General features: G+C 38.9%; 1 protein-coding gene across 1 annotated transcript in view; it reads right to left on the bottom strand.

The window, feature by feature from the left end:
* Nucleotides 1-15765, bottom strand: part of ccdc18 (coiled-coil domain containing 18) — a 104925-nt gene that overhangs the window by 32341 nt on the left and 56819 nt on the right. The window contains exons 15-17 of the mRNA XM_037682007.1: nt 12604-12746; nt 7221-7384; nt 6840-7053 (exon numbers count right to left, since the gene is read on the bottom strand). Coding sequence (XP_037537935.1) covers nt 6840-7053; nt 7221-7384; nt 12604-12746 — 521 coding nt within the window. The remainder of the gene's footprint in view (nt 1-6839; nt 7054-7220; nt 7385-12603; nt 12747-15765) is intronic.

Genomic DNA, 15765 nt, shown 5'->3' with positions numbered 1-15765 from the left:
AATACAGGTTGACCCATCCTGAGACTTTCTTTCTTAAATTAATCAAGTGAAAGAAGACTACTCTCGATTATCATTACTATTTTACAAATGTTTGATCATCAAATTGTGTTAGTTCAAACAATGTTTAAATGTTGAAGTGAACTACTCATTTTTATTAACTGTGAAACAGTAATAATGATTCTTAATCCTCATTCAAAGTGAAATCAAGTTGGAATATGTTACAGAGTAATGATTCAATTTCTTGATCGTCTGTTTGAAGTGAGCAAGTGTGTAAGTTGGTCAAAGTTCAAGTTTCGGTCAACTGCAAGTTTACTGAAAAAGAAATGTCATGTTTAACTTTTACAGCAAGATACTAGAGAATTGACTCCACGAAGTCTGAAGTTCCTCATGATATCTTTTGTCTGTTCTTAAACAATCTTAATCTTTTTCCTTGACTTTTCATAACACCTTACATCACAAAACACACCTCTGTTTTGGTCCATCGACCAATCAGAAACTCCCAAATGAACCGGAAATAGAGCCCTTTAAAATGTCGGTACTTCCTAGTTCAAACCAGTGTCGAGGAGAAGAGTCGCTTCAGGCTCCGGCTTCAGTCGTTGCAACTCCAGGGCTGGGAAACAGGAAAATCCTGACATGACCACAGAGCTCTTCCGAGTCTTATGGGATTATAACATCTTCCACCTCTGGGTGGAACTCTGACGGACTCCACTCATGTGAAGTCCACTCGTGAGGTGAACTTGTGTCGAACAAGTAACGTCACTACTTCGGACGATTCACAGCTGTTCCTACGGAGACGCTGGAAGGGTGCGTTAAATGGAACTTCTTACCAGGGAGACATCTCCAGATATTTTAGAAATGTCTGTGTAAAGTTTTCAACCACCGCCGTGTGGTTAATCAAAATTGTACAGCTTGCTAAAATTAGCCATGTTGTTATTTTCCATATTTTGCCAATTAATGTAAATGTGTGATGTGTTAAACTTTGATTCTGTTAATAAATGACCCACTGTCGTTGGTGAGTCAAAGATAATTAACGTCTCACGTTACATTTCTAAAATCAGATGCACGTCATTATATACAGTCCAGAAAAATGAAAGAATCCGTTTAATTTATGAATATATCAGCATAGGTTCATACTACACACTTTAGATTATTAGCAAAAGGAACTCATTTAGAATATTTAGTTGTTGAAGTTTGGAACAGAAAGGAAAGCATCAAAGTAATAAATTTTTACAATCCTTGCAAAAGACTTTCACATGAATCAATGGAAGAACTTAATAGTTATTTAAATGGAAACATCTTTTGGTGTGGTGATTTTAATGCACACAACTCGTGGGGCACTAAGAATGATGGTAATGGAACAATTATTGAAGAATTAATGGAAAATAAAAATCTTGTCTGTTTAAACGATGGTAAAGGTACAAGAGTTGATATGAGAACAGGTATGGAATCGGCAATTGACCTCACAATAATATCAAATTCAATAGCAGGAATAAGTTCATGGAAGATAGTTAAAGGTACAACAACAGGAAGCGACCACTATCCCATAATAACAGAAATAAAATTGGATATTGAAAAATATAAGACAGGTGGTTTGCAGAAATGGTGTTTTGGTAGTGCTGATTGAGAAACATTTAGACGTACAAGTGATCAGGAATTGAGAAAAATTAATGTAAATATGAAAGTTGATCAGCTAAATTTCTCTGTTTGTCATGCAATCATACAGGCTGCTGACAAATCTATAAAGAAGAAAGGAGGTAAGGGCTGTAAGAAGATTGTTCCATGGTGGACAAAGGAGTGTGATTAAGTAATCAAAAGTCGAAATAAAGTTTTTAAAATGTTAAAAAGGAATCACAGCTACCAAAATCTTATTGAATACAAGAGATGTCAAGCCATTGTAAGAAGAACTATTAAAAGTGCAAAAAGGGATTATTGGAGGCATTTCTGTAATTCAGTAGGAAGAGAAACTGGGATTAATAAAGTATGGACAATGATAAGAAGAATGAATGGAATTAAAAGAGGATATGGTTATCCGGTATTAAGCAATGGTCAAATTACAGCATTAAAAGATGAAGAAAAGGCAGATCTGATGGTTAAAACATTTACTAAAATACATAGTTCAGATAATATTACTTTGGAAGGGAAAAGGGGAAAAGAAATGACAATGATAGAGAATAGAGAGATATTGGAGCGTGTAGAGGATGGAAATGATTTATTAAATGTTCCTTTTACAAAATCTGAACTAAATCGAGCCCTACAAAAATTTAAGCTAACAACACCTGGGAAAGATCAGATTTGTTATTTAATGGTGAAACATCTTTGTGAATCCTCTAAAGACATTTTATTGGATCTTTATAATATGTAAGGATGGTACTTTTCTGTGGCCCGGTTTGTGTCAGTTTCCCTCGTGCTCCCTCATTAGTTTCCATTGTTACCACCCGTGTCTCGTCCCAGCTGTCTGCAATTATGTCTCGTCTTGTCTCTGTATATAAGCCGTCTGTTCTGTCTTGTTCATCGTCGTGTCGTCTTCGTTGGGTCTCCTGAGTCTTCCCCTGAGTCTTCCTGGTTCCTCGAGTTCCCCGTGTCTCTCGTGTCTCCTGAGTTTCCCGTGCCTCCTTCCTATGCTCATGTAAGTTTTGCTGCCCCGTCAGCTTGTTATTTTGTACTTTCATTTACCATTAAAATCCTATTTTTGTAATCCTGCCGAGTTGAGTCCCTGTTCTGCACTCTGGGTTCGCTCCTGACCACAAATCCTAACATAATAAAGTTTGGGAGAATGGAAAATTACCACAGGGATGGAAAGAAGCAGTGATAATACCAATACAAAAGCCAGGAAAAGATGACACAAACCCAGAACATTATAGACCGATTGCATTAACGTCTAATATATGCAAAATAATGGAGAATGATTAATGACAGGTTGATTTACTATATAGAATCAAAAGGATATATGTCACAATATCAAAGTGGTTTTAGGAGAGGTAGAAACACCATGGATTCAGCTTTAAGTTTGGAATTTGAAATCAGAAAGGCCCAAGTTAGAAAAGAGAGTATTGTAGCAGTGTTTTTTTGATATTGAAAAAGCATATATGATGTGGAAAGAAGGTTTATTAATTAAAATTAGAAATATAGGCATTACAGGACGGATGTACAGATGGATAAAAGATTTTCTTACCAGGAGACAAATACAAGTAAGGATAGGAAACCATTATTCTGAAAAACACATTGTCGAAAACGGAACTCCACAAGGGTGTATAATAAGTCCTTTATTGTTTACAATAATGATAAATGATGTGTTTCAAACTGTAGATACTGGGATGGGTTTTTCTCTTTTTGCTGATGACGGAGCAATGTGGAAGAGGGGAAGGAACTTAGAGTTTATTACTAGAAAAATGCAAGAAGCTATTTCTAAAGTTGAAAAATGGTCATACAAGTGGGGATTTAGATTTTTGGAAGAAAAGACTAAGACAATGTTGTTTACAAGGAAAAAAATTGGAGATGATATTAAACTAAAGTCATATAACCAAGAACTAGAAAAAGTGAAGCAGTTAAAATTTCTTGGGGTCTGGTTTGATGAGAGGATTACATGGAATATACACATACAGAAAGTTTTAGATAAATGCAAGAAGGTGTTAAATATCATGAGGTGTTTAACTGGAAGTGACTGGGGGGCAGATAGGAAAGCACTTAAGGATATATACACAGGTTTAATTCGATCAGTACTAGACTATGGAAGCATTGTTTATAATTCAGCAGCAGATACAACTTTACAAAAGTTAGACCGTATTCAATATCAAGCATTGAGACTGTGTACAGGTGCAATGAGATCTACCCCAACATCATCACTACTGGTAGAAATGGGAGAAATACCACTCAAAATTAGAAGAGAACAACTAACTCTAAATTACTGGGCTAATCTGAGAGGTCATGGACAGGATCATCCAACACAAGAGACAGTTAAAGCTTGCTGGGAAAAAGAAGTAAAAGATATCCAAAGTTTTGGTTGGACTATGAATAAGAAAACAACATAACTCAAAATAGATCAGATCAATATAAGTCAAATAACTCCATTACCAGTAATACCACCTTGGATACTTCCAGATGCCATGGTAGATTTTACATTATTGAAAAAAAAAAGAAATGAGAATAATGGATTCATTTTGTAATGAGAGAGCCGAGAGATGGATTTAGCTCAAGGGTGCTCTCTTACATTTTATAATATCTGGACTAGTTCAAGTACATGACATTATACTTAATTTAAACGGATTCTTTCATTTTTCTGGACTAAGTGATATTGTGCTTAGAAGTACTGTGTCGGAGGTGGTCTAATCAGTGACATGAGACGTTAATTTTCTTTGACCCATCAAAATGAATGTGGTCATTTATTAACAGAATCAAAATCATCAAAACATTGTACACTTGATTATTCTGATTGAATGCAATAACACAGCTTAATTAATGAGCTTTACAATGAGAAATCATACGGCCATGATTTCTCACTTGCAACTAAAGACAACAGACATATCCTTAGGTCTTAAATTAATGTCTGCAGGCTTAGCTTATCTTTTTACTGGCGAGATAGAAGAGATGGAGTAAAGTTTAAGGAGGGAAAGTGGATACTTAGGGTTAACTAAGATAATAAAGAAAAGATGGGGAGTTATCTTGTTTGAAACCAGATAGCACGTTTCCCAGTGATTTCGGCTAGATGTACCTGAGCGTCGACTCTTTACCTTGGTGGGGTTTCAGAGAGGTCTTCTCCTGGCGTCCAGCAAGGCTGAGTCTTTTTACCTCCAGGGATTTATCCGCGTCTCATCAACTTGGGATGACGAGGCTGACTGGCCCAGCTTCCAAAATAAACTTCCCCGAAAGATAGGATTAAGTTAAGTGGAATTTCAGCAAACGTGCTGAACTCCTGAGATGTTGAATAGGTCTTTGGCGTAATGACTGAAATCAACACTCCAGACAGGTGTCATCTTTCAGAAAATGACCACCGTGGACTTCACCCTTGCAAAGTCGCACTGTCTTCCTTCTCAGCAGAACTCTCTGTTCTCCATGGAACTTCTGTTCTCCTTCGGAACTTCGGTTCATGTCTCCCAGAACTTCTGTTCTCCTGTGCTCCCAGAACTAACTGGAAATAGGAAGTGTCGACATTTAAAGAGTTCGGCTTCCGGTCCCTTTTGGGAAGTCCTGATTGGTTGAAAGAACCAACAGGGGTGTGGTTTTAGTGACGTCAGAGGGTTACTACAAGTCAGAAAAACAGTGAGATGTTTGGGAACAGACAGAGAAATGTTTTGGAGAAATGACAGACTACAGGTGCCAGTAGCTTCTTATTTCTGTCTGAGAGGTTTAAAAACATGACAGTTCGTTCCAATAACTTCTTTCTGACTTCCGACCGACATCACTACTTCTCATTTCAGACAGAAGATTAAAATGCATAATTACTTTGTAACAGACATTAACTTGATTTCTACTTTGAATGAGGATTAAAAAAACATTAATACTGTTTCACAGTTGATTTAAAATGAGTAGTTCACTTCAACATTTAAAATGGTTTGAACTAAACACACTTTTGATTATCAAGACATTTGTAAAAATAGTAATGATAATATAAAAAGAGAGTGTTCTTTCAATTGATTAATTAGAAAGTCTCTGGATGAGCTAATTTGTATTTCTGGATTCAAATCAATGAAATAACAGTTCCTGTCCCATTAAGGTCTTCAGGGTCAGGTTTTGACCGGAGGCTTAGTTCACTACTGTTTTAAATTCAAGTACGGTACAGAACCATATCGATACATACTACAACTATGTTCAAATGTACACAGATGCTTCCAAGAACATGTTAAATAAAGTAGGTGTAGCCTTCATTGTTCCAGAGGTCAACATCAAAGTTAGAAAAAGAAGTAAAGATGGACTTTCAGTGTACACAGGGGAAATGCTCGCAATATTATTAGCCATTCAGTGAGACCATTGAGATCAGTGATTTGTTCAGACTCCAGTTCATCATTAGTCAGTTACCAGTGTAACCATTCAGAAAGCAGGCCAGATATTTTAATAGAAATTAAACAAACACTATACAGAATAAATACGATGGGTCTCATGATACATTTTTTATGGATACCAGCTCATTATGGTGTTACAGGAAATGAAATGGCAGATAAAGATGCAAAGGAAGCCACTAGAAATCCATCAGTGAATTTAGTAGTTAATTTTAGTAAAACAGAAATAAAACTTTTAATAAAACAGAAAATGAAGGATAAATGGCAAAATATATGGGAGGAAGAAAAGAAAGAACGCTGGTTCTATAAAATCCAAAAGAAAACTGGAGAAATGAGAAGTACAGGAAGGACGAGGAGAGAAGAGAGTTATTTCTCGTCTCAGATTTGGGCGTACTGGGTTAAACAGCACTCTTTTTATTTTAGGGAAACACTGCAGTGGTAAATGTGAGTACTGTGGAACAGATGAGACAGTAGAGCATGTAATGTTACACTGCAAAAAGTATGAGGAAGAAAGACAACAGTTGATTAAAGATTTAAATAAAATTTAAGTAAAACTAGATTTAATTGATTTATTCAGAAATAACTCGAATAGTAACATTTATCAGATAATATTTTGTTATCTTAAATTAACAGTTATTTAATAGAATTTAATCCTTGAGTAACATTTTGGTCCACACTCCTCACCAGTCGGTAGCGGTAATGCACCAAATTCGTTGTTTGCCAACCGCCAATAAACCTCAACGAAGAAGAAGAAGAAGAAGAAGAAGAAGAAGAAGAAAGCTTGGAGGCAGCAGAGGTTTTTTTATCAACTCTGTGCTAAAGAATCTCTCTCATGACTGTCCTCACCTAAGCTGGCCGGTCAGTTTGTCCACTTGTGCTTGCCGCTCTTCAGAGATGGTTTGGGTTTTCTGCAAGACGTCTTTGAGCTCCTGGAAACGCTCCAGGGTGTCAGTCAGCTCTGCCTGCACAAAATGGGACTGTCCCTCCAGGGTTTGGACTTTCTGTGCACAGCTGATCCGATCTGTCTCACAACGACGGAGCTTCTCCTCGAGGTCTCCAACTGAGGATAGAAAAATAATGAGATGAAGAGTCACTGAAATCAGCCCAGAAACATCTCACAATCTTCAAATTGTTGTGAACTTACTGCTGAAAGCTAATTCAGCACAGAGAAAAGAGTTTCTTCTTTAAGAGGAAAAACAAAAACATGACTGACACCGAGTGCTGTACCCAGTGAACTCTTGGTGATGAGCTGGCTCTTTGCATGCTGCAGGCTCTCCTCCAGGTCTCCAATCTGAGCCATCTTCATGGAAACATCTCTCCTCAGGTGCTCCAACTCTGACTCCTTGGAAACCAGCTCAGCCCTACACATCTGCATCTCTGAAGTCAGATGGCTGCAGCACCCAAAAACACAGAACATGTGGTAAAGATGAACAAATGTTCAACGTTTTCCATGAAACTATTTACTACAATAAGAATATGTTCAAGACAAACAACTGGAAGAAGACAGACTTTAATAAAGTCTGCATAAAGCTGAAGGTGTGTTATATTTTCATCTCCTTACTTCAAATTTCAACCAAAACAAAAAATATTACAAAATCTGATCTGAGTTACATACTTTAATCAAGTTTTAAAAAAATCTACTACTACTACTATTATTACTTCTTCAGGGGTAGCCACAGCGAACTAACTCGCACCAAGACTTGGTGATTGTTTTTACACCGGATGTCCTTCCTGACACAACCACAGACACTGAGCTACCACAGCCCTCTGTGTGGAGCAGAGAGCTGCATGTAGTGCACCCGGAGGAGCAGATGGGGGGGTTAAGGGCCTTGCTCAAGGGCCCAGAGTGGGGCAAATGAGGGTGGAGACAGGTGCTGCTGCTACTATTTTATTTATAAAGCACTTTAAAAGAATCACAGCTGCAACAAAGTGATGTACTTGTAAAATCAAGAACATTTAAACATAAAACAGTTAAAATCTAAAAACAATGTAAAAATCTAAAATTATCCAACTACTTACTCTGTTGATTTAAACTTTCCTTACACAGAAGATTGGTTTCATGTAACCAGTCAGGTCCTTATTTATAAACATGTATCTACTGGGGGGGGTGCACCTTTTACAGCCTGGAGACAAATATGATGTGGTCTAACCACAGGACTGCCTCATCAAAGTTTTATTTTTAATTCTATATTGTTTTGGAGGCCGAGATGGTGTAGAGGTAGGGCAGCCGACTCAGGACCAAAAAGTCACGGTTCGACTCCCCACCATGCCCCCATAGTGTCCTTGAGCATGACACCTAATCCCTAATTGCTCCCCGGGGCGCTTACATAGCTGCCCACTGCTCCACCTGGGTGCATCTCACCTGTGATGGGTTAAATGCAGAGAACTAATTATGTCATTGTATGGGAACATACAATGATGACAATCTCAGACTTGTCTTCCCTTTATCTTATACGTAAACCTACTTGATGCAGGTCAAATAGATTCTGCATTTCCCATAAAATCTTCTAAATGATCCACGAACATTTCCCAGTCTAGAATAAACTAGTGCCTAAATGAATGATTAACACATGCAGATAATGTCACTCAGATAACCTTTGAGGTAACCTACGGGAAACCTCTAGGTTGTAGTGAAGTTACGGTACAAAAACAAGGTCTGATCTGAGCTATAATCTCCGCTCCCCATCCAGAAGTTGCGAAGTAGCTGTCTAACGTGGGGGGTGGGGATGTGGTATGCAGGGCACTCCGTTCTGTTGACAGGGTGGAGCGCCTTCCTTGGATTACGATGGGGAAACACTGTCCTTACATTACCGTATTTTCCGCCGTACACGTCGCTCCGCCCTATAAGTCGCACCAGTCCATATTTGTCTAATAAAGTGGAAAAATCCATAAATATGTTGCTTCGCCGTATATGTCGCATCTATTATGCGTCACTGCTGATGCGTCGTGTTTGTTACGCATCACCGCTGACAACCCAGAAATGTGGGCCGGTGTTGTCCCAAAACTCAATTGGCTGCCAAATGGCAGCTGTGGGAGCGTGCACGGGAGGACTTTAACAAGAATTTAACAAGATTAACACTTAAAAACAATTATTTGTTTGCTTGAAATTATAGTAAATGTGTGTATCAGTATAACATTTGCTTAATAAATGCACTTTAATTGTCAAATCAGCTGAATTTCAAAAATAGTTTTGCTGCCTCGGTGCTCCGTGAACGCGCAGAGGAAGAAAAAAGGGAGGAGGAATGTGGCTTGTTTCTCCGAAATTTAACAAGAAAAGCACCTAAACAATTATTTGTTTATCCTGATGCATGCTCAATAATCCAGGTAGAAAAATCTAAAAAAGTTAAATCTGGTCCTCTGGACATTCAAAAAAACAAAACAAAGCAAAACTATTAACTATAAAACTATAGCAAAATTATTTGTTTACTTGAAATTATAGCAAAGGTGTGTCTCAGTCTAACATCCATCCATCCATTATCTTTACCCGTTTATTCCATTTTGGGTCACGGGGGTCACTGGTGCCCATGTCCAGCAATCACTGTGCGAGGGGCGGGGTACACCCTGGACGGGTCGCAGGTCCATCACAGGGCCACATAGAGACAAACGACACAAACAACCATTCACCCTCTCACTCACACCTAGGGACAATTTAGAGTTACCAATCAGCCTAACATGCATGTTTTTGGACTGTGGGAGGAAACCGGAGTACCCGGAGAAAACCCACGCATGCACGGAGAGAACATGCAAACTCCACCCAGAAAGGACCCTGGACCAGGGTTTGAACCAAGGACCTGCTCGCTGAGAGGCAGCAGCTCTACCAGTTGCGCCACCGTGCTGCCCTCAGTCTAACATTTGCTTAATAAATGTACTTTGATGGTCAAATCAGCTGCATTTCGCCGGGGAGGTGCAGCTGGTTTGACGTTCCAAGCAACGAGCAGAACAAAGGTGGGGATACTATGGCAGGCCGAATGAGTCATTAATAGCTGGTGAAGATTATCAGTCATCCAGGACATGGTAAATTCAAAGAAGTTCAAGAAAAAAACAATACAATATAAAGTGAAGTCTAATAAATACAGTCCAGTTGTTTCTGTCTTGAACTTTATTGAATTTGTCATTATAGCCATGTTTACCTATTACATGATACAACAGTATGCCATACTGATACTACTACTCTGCTGCCATCAAGTGGCTGAAAAAGTGGTACTGCTTAAGTTTTGTTTTCAGCCAGAATGAATGAAAACGGTCATATTTCAGCCCAAAAATGATTTATAAATATGGGAAAAATCCATAAATATGTTGCTTCTGCCTACAAGTCGCAGGGCATGTAAATTATGCAAAAAAATGTGACGTATAGGGAAATACGGTATTTCTTGTCCACTATCATGACTGGCTGATGATCATATAATAATTGTCTGTGTTATCCTATGTCTGACTTTTGGCAAAATATCTCACGAACCATTCATCCATCCATTTTCTTTACCCACTTCTTTCCGTGTCATGGGGAGCGTATCCCTACCTCCAGCAGTCACTGCAGCCTGGACAGGTCACCAGTCCATCACAGGGACACTAAAGACAAACAACCATTCACACTCTCACACATCTAGGGACAATTAGCAGTCTGTTAGCAAAAACCCACAAGTGAAGAACCATTTGAGAGTCAAAAGAGCATGAAAACTCTGGCAATCTCGGCAGAAGGCAATATGCATTTCTTTAAAAATATTTGTTTTGATTTTGTTTCTTTTTTTCTTTTTTTTTTTTACATTGAAATCAACATGACTATCTTTTTTTACAGAGCTGATCAATAAAAAGAGAAGTTGTAATAAAAAGCGTCCTTGTTCTTGCTCATTGTTCTGGTTTCCTTGTTTACCCTGTACGTTGGTGCTTGAAAGTTTGTTTAGTCTTTATAATTTTCTATATTTTTGCATAAATATGATCTAAAACATCATCAGATTTTCACACAAGTCCTAAAAGTAGATCAAGAGAACCCAGTTAAACAAATGAGATAAAATATTATACTTGGTCATTTATTTATTGAGGAAAATGATCCAATATTTCATATCTGTGATGGTAAAAGTATGTGAACCTCTAGGATTATCAGTTAATTTGAAGGTGAAATTAGAGTCAGGTGTTTTCAATCAGTGAATGATGATCAGGTGTGAGTGGACACCCTGTTTGATTTAAAGAACAGGATCTATCAAAGTCTGATCTTCACAACATGTTTGTGGAAGTGGATCATGGAGGAACAAAGGAGATTTCTGAGGAGCTCAGAAAAAGAGTTGTTGATGCTCATCAGGCTGGAAAATGGTACAGAACATCTGTAAAGAGTCTGGACTCCACCAATCCACAGACAGATTGTGGACAAAAGGAGGAAGTTCAAGACCACTGTTACCCTCCCCAGGAGTGGTGGACCAACAAAGATCACTCCATGAGCAAGATGTGGAATAGTTGGTGAGGTCACAAAGGACCCCAGGGTAACTTCTAACAACTAAAGGTCTCTCTCACATTAATGTTCCTGTTCATGAGTCCACCATCAGGAGAACTCTGAACAACAATGGTGTTCATGGCAGGATTGAAGGAGGAAGTCACTGCTCTCCATCAAGAACATGGCTGCTCGTCTGCAGTTTGATAAAGATCACGTGGACAAGCCAGAAGACTGTTGGAAGAATGTTTTGTGGACGGATGAGACCAAAACAGAACTTTCTGGTTTAAATGAAAAGTGTTATAATTGGAGAAAGTAAGGTCGTTTTCACACCAGATAGTCCGGTAGACTCGGTTCGGGACCAATATTCATGAGCTTTTGTTTACATTTGAGCTGGTGCGTTTGCATTCACACTGCACTGTGCAGTCGAGTCAACCTGTTGAACCAACCTATTCCCCCGCTCGCCTGTGGGGGCGCTGCACCAAGAACTACTGAAAGAAACGACACAAAAACCTCTGAAGACATGTCTTCTTCTTCTTCTGTAAATAAAAATAAAAACGAAGTGGCATCAAGTTTTAGCAGTTTTAGGAGTTACATTTTGTCATTTTTCAAAAATGGACTTAGCATGAGCAGCACGGTGGCACAACTGGTAGAGCTGCTGCCTCTCAGCGAGCAGGTCCTTGGTTCAAACCCCGGTCCAGGGGTCTTTCTGGGTGGAGTTTGCATGTTCTCTCCGTGCATGCGTGGGTTTTCTCCAGGTGCTCCGGTTTCCTCCCACAGACCAAAAACATGCATGTTAGGCTGATTGGTAACTCTAAATTGTCCCTAGGTGTGAGTGAGAGTGAATGGTTGTTTGTCTCGTTTGTCTCTATGTGTCCCTGTGATGGACTTGCGACCTGTCCAGGGTGTACCCCGCCCCTTGCACAGTGATTGCTGGACATGGGCACCGGCGACCCCCGTGACCCAAAATGGAATAAACGGGTAAAGATAATGGATGGATGGATGGATGGATCATTTTCCTCAATAAATAAACGTATAATTATTTTGTCTCATTTATTTACCTGGGTTCTCTTTATCTACTTTTAGAACTTGTGTGAAAATCTGATGATATTTTAGGTCATATTTATGCAGAAATATAGAAAATGGCAGTGTTCACAAACATTCAAGCACCACAACAATGTATGTCCTCACCGGAGGGACTGGGAGAGTGCTGAGTTCTGCTGCTTCATCTCCTGCAGCTTCTTGGAGGTCATCTGAGTGTCCTGCTCCCTGCTCCTCACTTCGTCCTGCAGAGACACCCTAGCTCGTTCCAGCTGCTGCTCCAGACTGGACACCTGCAGACACAAAAACCTGCACTCTATGTATTTACAATGACTGATAACAGACAGGATCATCTGTATTTATACATTCACACTACGGCTACACAACGTTAGGAAGACCTGTGATTGAGATATGACTGTAGAACATCAACACTAGTTGTGAAAAAACAACGCAGTGTTACATCAAAGTCTGCATGTGCCAGCTGTGAGCTTTGATAAGAGTCGTTTATCTGACTGACAAATTAGTATTTTTTGCATGCGGTTTGTGCCTGTGGTGTTTTGAAATCCTTTGTAACAATCATATTGCACACACTGATACTGTGATATGGATACATTTTCATTGTACAGTGCTGGTTTAAACTAAAGAACGAATAAGACAAAAGCAACGTCATGACAGTTTCCTTCTTCAGGGTGTTTTATTCTATCTCACTGTCAAACAGTCAGCTGGCTCTGGGTTCATGCACGTGCTGATCATGAGTGCTTCCTGGAAGTTGAATGGCTCATGGGTCAGAATATGCACTAATCACAAACACCCCAAATAGGTATGTTTTCAGTGTTTTGTTTTGACATTTAACACAACTCCAGCTAACTCTTTGCAGTGTTGAACTTGTGACCTGCTATAGGATTTAATAAAGCACCAAAAAAAACAGTTATGTTTAATTCTTTAGTCCGCCATTACTTAAAAATGATCCACCACACAAACGCTCTTTCATGGACCTTTACACCACCATAACTTGTGTGTTTTATAGTAATTTACATACAATTCTGTTGTTGTTGTTTTTTCTAAACAAATAGCAGCACCATGTAGCTGTAGCACTTCCAGCACAAATTTAACATTTCTGCAGAATAATGCAAAACATAATTGTCAGCAATGTTAACATTAAAATGGTGTCTGCATGAACTACTGTAAAAATCTGAAGACTTGAGTTGATTAAAGACGGCGTGGATCCACTTTGAACCATATACCTGTATATGAGTTCATATTGTCTTATTTAAATCTTGTTTTAATTTATTTTATATTTTGTTTTAAGAGGGCAGCAGTCTACTTTGGTCTTGGCTGAGTTCAGCCTTGTGAAAGTATCCGGCCCCCTTGAACTTTTCAACCTTTTTCTTCAAACTTTTCAACATTTCAGGCTTCAAACATAAAGATATAAAATTTTAATTTTTTTGTGAAGAATCAACAACAAGTGGGACACAATCGTGAAGTGGAATGAAATTTATTGGATGTGTCAAACTTTTTTAACAAATAAAAAACTGAAAAGTGGGGCGTGCAGTATTATTCGGCCCCTTTACTTTCAGTGCAGCAAACTCACTCCAGAAGTTCAGTGAGGATCTATGAATGATCCAATGTTGTCCCAAATGACTGATGATGATAAATAGAATCCACCTGTGTGTAATCAAGTCTCTGTATAAATGCACCTGCTCTGTGATAGTCTCAGGGTTCTGTTTAAAGGGCAGAGAGCATCATGAAGACCAAGGAACACACCAGGCAGGTCCAAGATACTGTTGTGGAGAAGTTTAAAGCTGGATTTGGATACAAAAAGATTTCCCAAGCTTTAAACATCCCAAGGAGCACTGTGCAAGCAATCATATTGAAATGGACGGAGTATCAGACCACTGCAAATCTACCAAGACCCGGCCGTCCCTCTAAACTTTCATCTGGAACAAGGAGAAGACTGATCAGAGATGCAGCCAAGAGGCCCATGATCACTCTGGATGAACTGCAGAAATCTACAGCTGAGGTGGGAGAGTCTGTGCATAGGACAACAATCAGTCGTACACTGCACAAATCTGGCCTTTATCAATCAACCTTTATTTATACAGGTAAATCCCCAATGAGCCTCGAGGACTCATTTACAAGAGAGACCTGATTTCAACAAAGAAAGATGACAAGAATGGACAACAGCAACAACAATAAACAGTTATAAAAAAAGCATACTACAGTTTTTTTTTGTTTTTTTTAACAAATAGGATGGCTAAAAGGAAAAGGTAACAAAAAAAAAAATAAATAAAAATCAGCTAGATTCTAAGGCGAATGTATAAAACTAAAAACAGGAACATGTCAGCATTGGACCCTGCCAGGTGTCCAACAGATTCTTAAAGACACTTAGAGAGGTCAAGGTCGAGAGCTTCAGATCTTTTTGTAAGATATTCCAGGAAACAGGAGCAGAGTATGAGAAGGCCCTTTTGCCTAGTTCAGTCCTCACTGAGGGAACACTGCAGGTAATAATGTCCTGAGAGCGCACACTGTAGCTGCACTCACACAGAGACATGTAGGAGGAGATGTATGAAGGCAACAGACCAAGAAGTGATTTAAAGATGAAAATGTACCAGTGAGAGAGTCTGCATGAAGTTAATGATGTCCAGTTAACCAGTGAATACAGGGTGCAGTGGTGGGTACGATAATCACAGCCAGTTATGAATCTTAGTGCACCATGATAGACAGCATCCAACATCTGCAGGGTTCTTGTAGGAGCGTTCATGTAAATAATGTCACCGTAATCAATGGAGGGAAGGAAAGTCACAGATACAAGGCGTTTTCTAGCATTCAGGGTTAGACAGGATCTGTTTCTGAAAAAGAAACGCAGTTTAACTTTCAGTTTCTTTATTAAGTTTTTCACATGAAGCTTAAAAGAGAGATGTGAGTCGACCAAGATACCCAAATATTTATAGGAATCAACAAACTCAATGGAGACACCATTTGAGGATAAAATCGGAGGAAGAACTGCTGGGACCAACTTCCTATTTGAAAAAAGCATCCCTTTGGTTTTTTCGGCATTTAGGACAAGTTTGAGGTGAAACAAATCAGTCTGGATGATGTTGAATGCAGATTTCAAAAGCTGGAAAGCCTTAGCAACAGTTTTAGCTCGACAATAAACAACTGTGTCGTCAGCATAGAAATGTATGGATGCATTAGGGATGTTTTTACCTACATTATGTATGTAGATTGTAAAGAGGGTGGGTCCTAAGACTGAGCCTTGTGGTACACCATTGTTGACTGTTAAATAACTGGAGGAAGTACCATTATGTTGAA

Source organism: Nematolebias whitei, chromosome 9 (genome assembly GCF_014905685.2).
Source record: "Nematolebias whitei isolate Nwh7 chromosome 9, NemWhi1, whole genome shotgun sequence".
NCBI classification, from domain to species: Eukaryota; Metazoa; Chordata; class Actinopteri; order Cyprinodontiformes; family Rivulidae; genus Nematolebias; species Nematolebias whitei.
This window is presented reverse-complemented; position numbering and strand designations above follow the sequence as displayed.